The 8206-nt window shown below is 50.7% G+C and overlaps 1 protein-coding gene across 2 annotated transcripts in view; it reads left to right on the forward strand.

Moving 5' to 3' along the window:
* Window positions 1-2949: 2949 nt before the first annotated feature.
* SERPINB1 (serpin peptidase inhibitor, clade B (ovalbumin), member 1) overlaps window positions 2950-8206 on the forward strand; it is a 7541-nt gene continuing 2284 nt past the window's right edge. The window contains exons 1-6 of one of the 2 annotated variants that reach the window (XM_012651383.1): window positions 2950-2999; window positions 4103-4278; window positions 5788-5925; window positions 6531-6648; window positions 7616-7758; window positions 7842-8009. In XM_012651383.1, coding sequence (XP_012506837.1) covers window positions 4111-4278; window positions 5788-5925; window positions 6531-6648; window positions 7616-7758; window positions 7842-8009 — 735 coding nt within the window. In that variant the 5' untranslated portion in view covers window positions 2950-2999; window positions 4103-4110. Of the gene's footprint in view, window positions 3000-3832; window positions 4279-5787; window positions 5926-6530; window positions 6649-7615; window positions 7759-7841; window positions 8010-8206 lie in introns of those variants that run through there. The other variant, XM_012651382.1, reaches the window with a different exon arrangement.

Genomic DNA, 8206 nt, shown 5'->3' on the forward strand with positions numbered 1-8206 from the left:
GACACAGCAACAAGGCATCAGCTATGCAGGCCGGGCGCGGTGGCTCACGCCTGTAATCCTAGCACTCTGGGAAGCTGAGGCGGGAGGATCGCTTGAGCTCAGGAGTTCGAGACCAGCCTGAGCAAGAGTGAGACCCCGTCTCTACTATAAATAGAAAGAAATTAGCCAGACAACTAAAAATAGAAAAAATTAGCCGGGCATGGTGGCGCATGCCTGTAGTCCCAGCTACTCCAGAGGCTGAGGCAGGAGGATCGCTTGAGCCCAGGAGTTTGAGGTTGCTGTGAGCTAGGCTGACCCCACGGCACTCTAGCCCAGGCAAGAGAGCGAGACTCTGTCTCAAAAAAAAAAAAACAAGGCACCAGCTATGACGCAGAGAGCAGCCCTCACCAGACGCCGAATCTGTCAGTACCTTCATCTTGCACTTCCCAGCCTCCAGAACTGTGAGCGATAAATGTATGTGTTTTATAAATTACTCAACCTCAGGTATTTAGTTATAGCAATACAAGTGGACCATGACAAAAATTGGTACTGAGAAATGGGGTGTTGCTGTAACAAATTCTCAGATATGTGGAAGCAGCTTTGGAACTGGGTAATGGGCCGCGGCTGAAAGAGTTCAGAGGACGATGCTAGAAGAGCCTGGCTTGCTGTGAATGGAGCATCAAGGGAAATTCTGGTGAGGGCCGAGAAGACGAGGAGAGCTGCAGGGAGACCCTAAATCTCCTTAGAGGTTCCCTAAGTGGTCACGCTCAGAACATGGGTAGAAATACAGAGGGCAATAAAGACAATTCTGATGAGATCACGGATGGAAAGGAACAAGGCGCTGGAAACCGCGGAAAGGCCATCCTTGCTTTAAAGTGGCAAAGAACTTGGCTGAACTGTGTCTGCGTCCTAGTGCTTCGTGAATGGCAGAACTTGCGAGCAATGAACCAGGATATTTGGTGGAAGAAATCTCTGAGCAGTGTTGAGGGTGCAGCATGACTCTTCTTGACTGGTTGTAGTAAAATGTGGGCAGAGAGAATGAATTACAGATGGAATTTGTGATTAAAAGGAAAGCAGAACTTCAAAGATTCAGAAAGTTCTCAGTCTGGCCATGTAAGGAATGAAAAGGGGCATTTGGGAAAGAGCACCAAGGGTGTGGCCGAGCTGATGCTTGGGAAAGAGACGAGTAGGGACAGAGGGAAGCCGATGCTGTTCGTGGGGACCATCGAAGAACGGCCCTGGAGGCATGTCAGGGATTCCTGGGGCTGCCGCTCTCACCACAGACCTCGAGGGCAGAACCTGGGGCGCCATGGAACCTTGGGGCTTGCTGCCCGGGGCCACCCCAAGTCTCTGCTCCCACATTCCGGTGCAGCGCTCCTTGGCCACCCCAGGTGTGGCTTACGCAGGCCCTTGTGTGGCTCCGGCTGCCCTTCCAATAAACCCTGGCAGCGGCCACGCGACACTACTCTGCAGGCACACACAGCGCGTGAGCCGTGGAGGTGAGGCTGCCTCCGCCCACATGTCAAAGGATGTCTCAGACAGAGAGCTGCAGCGGGGGTGGGGGGCTGCTGCAGAGAGCCCCCACTGGGGCGATGCCTAGTGGAGCCATGGGAAGAGGACCACTGCAGAGAGTCCTCACTAGGGTCCTGTCTAGTGGAGCTGTGGGGCAGGACCACCCCCAAGACCCCAGAACCGTAGAGACACCAACAAGTTGGCCAGTGTGGGAGAGCCGCGGTCAGCGGACTCGGCCTGTGAGAGCTTTGGCTTGCACTGTGCCTGCCGGATCCACGGGTGGGGGCCCGGAGCTTTCACCCCAGTGTGTCCAGATGGTGGGACATGACGTCAAATAAGATATTCTCAAGCCTCGAAATTTAATGTCACTTGCCTTGGGTTTGGGGCTTACTTGGGACCTGTTACTCCTTTCTTCTTTCCCATTTCTCCTTTTAGAAGGGGGTGCCTGTGCTCTGCCTGTCCCACCACCGTGTTCCGGAAGCACATGTGTGGTTTTACGGGCTCTCGGCTGGACGACAGTTTGGCTCAGGATGAATCTTACCTCGAGTCTCACCCATGCCTGATTTAGATGATATGTAGGCGACACTTTGGACCTAGACTTTGCAGTTGATGCCAGATCTAGTTAAGACTCTTGGGGCTAAAGGGATGGAATGCATATATTTTGTATGTACAAAGGATATATTCGGGGGGTGGGCAGGGGCAGAATTCTATGATCTGAATGTTTGTGTTCCCCCCAAAGTTCAGGTTGAGATAATCACCAATGCAACAGTATTAACAGGTGGGGCCTTCGGGTCATGAGGGCAGCTCCCTGGAGACTGGGACTAGGCCCTCATGTTAATGGAGGAGGCTTCGCACTGAAGCAGCAGCAGCAGCAGCAGCAGCAGCAAGATGCCATCTTGGAAGTGGAGCACAGGTGTTTGGAATTGATCATTTTATCTTATCCTGGAGGCCTCCTTTTTCCCTATGCAAGAGGCTCAAATTTCCTCCCTCCCTCGCAAAAAAAGCTCCCTAGAGTTTGGAGTATGTAGATGGGACTCAAAAGGGAACTAAGCGGGCGTGGGGCAACTTGTCCCAGCTACTCCAGAGAGCTGAGGAGGAGGATCACTTGAACCCCGGAGTTTGAGTCCAGCCAGGTCAGCATAGCGAAACCCGCTTCTCAAACAAAACAAACAAACAAGCAAAGGAACAGGAGAATTGGTTGCCTTCTAAGACCATGACACAGTATATCATCTCACTCATTCAGTCATTCACGCCTTAGTAAGAAATAGTTACAGGTCCTTGCCATCCCCTGGGAGGGCACTGCATGGAGTCCACGCTCCCTCTGCTTCTGCGTAGCCAGCCCTGGCAGCCCAGGCCCCTAGGCAGTCCCTAGGGAAAGGGCCTGCGTCCCGCCCCGCTCTGCCTGCCGGGCGACACTCCCCTTCCGCACTCAATAAGGGCTGCGGGCGCGGGCGCGTCCCCCAGACCTCACAGCCAGCCGGAACCCGGAGTCCGCCTCTGCGCCGCAGGTGAGCCGGGCTGGGCCGGCGGTGAGGCGGCGGGAGAGGGAGAGGCCCGGCCCCCGCCCCCGCCCGCGCAGCCCCGGCCCTGCGCCCCGCGACCGTGGCTCCCCCTCGCCGCTGCCGGGGCGCCAGGCCAGGCTTGCTAGGGCGGGAGGGAGGACGGCGGGTGCAGGCGGAAGGCACGACCGAAACTTGAGAGCAGAAAGCTTTTCTTTCTTCCTGAATCCCCTTCTTCCCGGAGCTGTTTGTGACAGTTTCCAGGCAGCCCCAGGGCCAGCCGCGTCTCCTTTCGGGCCGGAACGGAAAGGAGTTGGCCGGTGCTGTCCTAGAGATTGTTGATCAGCAACAAGAATTCAGCTTTATACCTGCACGCTGAGCAGCCAGCACAGCTATTCTTTTTTGCCTGTTCTTGGGGAAGTTAAGGCTCTGAGAGTAGGGATCAAGATGGGTTAGTGGGTGGCCAAGCTGGGATTCTGCAGTGACGGAGGACACTTGTCCCCATCTCCCTGCCCGGCTGGCTTTCCCCATGCTGGACCGTGCTGGGTTTCCAGACGCGCACACCCTAAGCCACCACTGGACACTTGACCTCTTAAACATAAGTGACTGAATCTCAGAAACGAGGATAATTATATTATCAATTATATCTTTGCTGGAGTTTGCTTTAATGAATAGGTAGCCGTGATCCGATAGAAAGGTTTCAGGTAAATGTAGGCAGTGGATTCATTGTCCAATGAACCCTCGAGCCAAAGGGTGAGAAATGGCAGGCTCGCAGACTCAGTAGGGTGGAAGGACCAGGGCTGGGCGGCTGTGCCACTGCCGGGGCGGCCTGGGCCTGGGCCTCTTCTCAGACCCACCTGTGTGCAAGGTCAGAGCCTTTGAGGACACCCTGGGTGCTGATCTTGTGTTCCTGCTGAATCGCTGACCAGCTTGGTCCACACTGTGTGCATAGGAAAGTGTTCTGGAACCTCCTGGAAAAAAAAGAGGGGAGAAAGTACAAGTTCCAGGGTGTTCCGGAGCAGTTGGCACAAGTTGAGGCAATTGGGGAAAGGTGCTGCCTGTTTTCGTGGTGTGGGCGATGGGCAGCCTGGGACCTGTGCTCTGTGTCGCAGCCTTCGCCATGGAGCAGCTGAGCACAGCAAACACCCGCTTCGCCTTGGACCTGTTCCGCGCCTTGAATGAAAACAATCCGACTGGAAACGTCTTCATCTCCCCCTTCAGCATTTCGTCCGCAATGGCCATGATCCTTCTGGGGACCAGAGGCAACACTGCAGCACAACTGTCCAAGGTCAGCAGAAACAAACAAAAAAGGTCTGCTCCCCCTGCCGTCTGCCTGCTAACACATTCTAAGGTCGGACTTTCAGGAAAGCCCCTAGAATAATGCATTTGTCCGTAGGCTTTCATTCATCATCGCGTCCTTACTGAGCACCTGCTATGTGCCGGGTACTGGTTTTTGTTTTGCTGAGGCTACAGCAGTGAACAAAGCCACACAGTGGGTGAATCTGACAGCTTTTCCGTAAGCCACAGAACTTTCTCCTGAGCGAGTAGTTTCCGGTTTTTGCTTTGCATGTGATGATCTGTGACTCACAAATAATGCCTGTTATGTAGCGTCGCCTTCGAGCATAATGAGAGTCATGAGACATAGGGCACACACCACAGTGGAGACGTTGGTGGCATTGCCTTTTTGCGGAGACAAGGAAGAAGGCCACCCTGTGGTTCTGTATTCCCAGGGCCTGACCCTAAGCCTGGCGCTGTGTGTGGCTCTGTGGGACCTGGCGGGGCTGTCTGTGCGGGCAGGTGGGCCCTGCAGGGGAGGGGCGCAGGGAGGCCCAGCAGCTTCAGAAGGACCCGGCCCGTGGCCGTGTGGCACGTACTCTCGTGCCCAGCCTTCCCTCCCGTCCTTAATGGGCGTGGAGGGGGCCTCTGTGCTTGGTGCTCTTTCATGCTGAGAGGGGAACTCTAGCTTCCTCTTGAAGCCCAGCGGAGAGTCGTGGTAAAGTGGAGGTTCTCCTAACACACCTGCCACAAATGACCCTGCATCTGTTCCCGGGGAAGGTGCAGCTCTGGATTCAAGTTCAAGAGGCTGCAAAGCTTCCATTACTCATCACTGCTCATACGAAAGCATTTTAAAGTTTTTAAAAATCCACTCTTTTAAAAACCACTCATACTAATTGTTAGTTGCTTCTTGCAAGATTATATCAGCTCCTACCCCGAGGCTTTCCGGGGACTTTATAACCTCAGCAAAGAATAGTTTTAAGGATTGCCCCTCTCCCGTTTCCTTTAAAGCAGATGGATGTTAGTAACAATGTAACATTCCTTATCTCAGTGAGCAACCTGGACTTTCTATTCTGTACAGTTTTGTTCTTTGTGTCTTAATAACAAGGAAAGCGTCCAGGCCTCATAAAACCATAAAGGGCCATAGGTGGGGAATTAAGCTTTTGCCAGAGTGTTAAGTTTAAAGAAGTTATTTTTAAACAAGTGAGTACCCAGTGCTAACAGAGTAACAGAGGTATAAATATTTAGTGTATTAACTACTCACGTTCGTGGGACTGATTATAACAAAAAAGTAATGATGTAAAAGCAGTTTCTAATGTGGTAACAATTATGTCTCCCAAAGCTATAAATTTTGGGTTCCCTATTGTGTGTTCTCCAGTGACAAATTAATGAAGTATTGGGCTGGAGATCACTGGCAATTGGTAATGAAAGCGCATTAATTTAATTTGATAGATGCAAACCAAAGAATCACTTTATAATTTCAAAATAAATGGTTGCAGAACGAATGTTTTCTGTATTTTAGACTTTTCATTTCGATTCGGTTGAGGAGATTCATTCAAGATTTCAGAGTCTGCATGCTGATATCAACAAACATGGAGCGTCCTATATTCTGAAACTTGCTAATAGATTGTATGGAGAGAAAACGTATAATTTCCTCCCTGTAAGTACTTTGCACTTGGTATTCTAACACTCCACTAGACAGTGCAGGCGTCGGACAGCACGACCACGTCACAGGAGCCCGTTGTGGCACCTGCCGCCGTTCGGCACAGCAATGCCGAGTGCAAGCGCACGACAGACAGTCCCCCTGGATTGATGTGGGGGTTTGTTTTCCAGTCTTTGCACTGAAAAGATTGCTCCAGGAGGTTTCCCAAAGGAAGAGTGGATCCCAGGATTCACTTCCAAGTACAATCAGTATTTGCTGATTTTGTGAAAATGTTAGTCACAGGTTATAAAAGGATTGGGAAATTTTATATAACACTGAAGTAGGAGGGTTAGATTTACCTCTGCTGAAATGTACACTTAAAACTAGTTAAGATACTGGCTCCCGGAAAGTAGAGGTTAAAAAAAATTTTTTTTTAATTAGTTAAGATAGTAAGTTTAATGTTCAGTGTTTTTTACCACAATAAATAAAAATATAAAGGTTGGAATTTTTGTGTCACAGTGAAATGTAGCCTTAATTTAGGATGATTTCTGTTGCTTTTAGGGATTTTAGAAAACCATTTCTGTGTGTGGTGGGAGTTATTCATGACATTTTTTAAAAAATAGGAGTTCTTGGCTTCGACTCAGAAAACGTACGGTGCGGAGCTGGCCAGCGTGGACTTTCAGCACGCCTCTGAAGACGCCAGGAAAGCCATTAACCAGTGGGTCAAAGGGCAGACGGAAGGTAAGAGCCTGGCAGCGTGGAAGCCTCCGCGGGCTCCCTCCTCTCCTTGTCGCCGTCCCGCCCACCTGCGGCTGCCTCTCCTTGTCATTGTCCCCACCTGCCGCTGCCTCTCCACGCCCCGCGACCTGGCCGGTGCTCGGGGCGAGCTCTGCCGCGCGGTGCCAGAAACCTGTGGGAGTGGCGGCTTGCACACGATTTAACTGAAGCAACTGAATACTGTTTCCTCCAGAAGCTCCCCAGAGCTACATTTTAAAGTTAAAACCAACATTGAATGTCAACTATAAGGAGTAAAAATTTTGAGAATTATTCAATACACATGTGGAAAGAAATGTCCAGGAATTTCATGGAATATGTAAAATCAGAATTCGTGAACTGCCGTAGTCGTAAATACTGTTTGCCACATCTCGCCCAGTGGGTGAGGCGCGGTGCGTGGGGCTGACCCGCTCTTGGGGCTCCCTCCCTCCCTCTCACTCACCCAGGGAGGCAGCACCCCCAGGAGCCCGTCTGCCTTTGCGGGATTGTTCCTGGCTGTGCCGGGGGCCTATTTGTTAAAATCTCTTTTTGTGAGAGCGCGCATATCCCCAGCAGATTTGAAGAAGTGATTTACTAGCGACTAAAAACATTTTGCTTAAGAACCTTTTTCTTAAAAAGAAAGGCCGTTTACAAAATAAAGCTCGCTGTTTATCATACAGTCCAGAAAAGGCGAATTTTCCTGTCTTTAGCCTTTTAGCACATTCGGTTTGTTTAAAGCGTTGGCTCCTGTGGGGCAGTTGTGTGTCGTCAGGGTCTGTCTCCCAGGTTGGTTTGTCTAGAGACACGCCAGCAGGGCTTTCCTAACTTAATATTGTGTTAAATGAAAATGAGGTAGAAAGTTTACGTTTGAATTGCATTTCAGTGCTAATAAATTGTCAGTTCAAATTTGGAATTCCAATATGGATTTTTTTTAAAAGTTTACTTTATTTTTTAGGGAAAATTCCGGAACTGTTGGCTGCAGGTGTGGTGGATAACATGACTAAACTTGTGCTGGTGAATGCCGTCTATTTCAAGGGAAACTGGCAGGAGAAATTCACGAAAGAGGCCACGGAAGATACACCGTTCAGACTGAATAAGGTGAGGTGAGGTCCAAAATCACTCTCTGCGCCAGAAGAATGGAAAGAATAATTTCAGTGATTTTTTTTTCTTAAACCATTCAGAAAGACACAAAAACAGTGAAAATGATGTATCAGAAGAAAAAATTTCCATACGGCTACATCGAGGACCTTCGGTGCCGAGTGCTGGAGCTGCCCTACCAGGGCAAGGAGCTCAGCATGCTCGTCCTGCTGCCCGACGACATCGAGGACGAGTCCACGGGTCTGAAGAAGGTAACGGCTCCTTTGATAGACTGATTCTTCCCGTGTGCGTGCCGCACGGTACGTGCTTGTTACGTGCTCGCTGGTGTGACTTGACGTTCCTTTCCAGTCCTCCACCATCCCTCTGTAAATGTAGCCCGTCAGCGCTGACTGCTCTGAAGCCCAAAGGCTAAAGTTCTAAGAAAGATGCCCAGCTACTCTCAGTGGAC

Source organism: Propithecus coquereli, unplaced genomic scaffold (assembly GCF_000956105.1).
Source record: "Propithecus coquereli isolate 6110/MARCELLA unplaced genomic scaffold, Pcoq_1.0 Scaffold354, whole genome shotgun sequence".
NCBI lineage: Eukaryota > Metazoa > Chordata > Mammalia > Primates > Indriidae > Propithecus > Propithecus coquereli.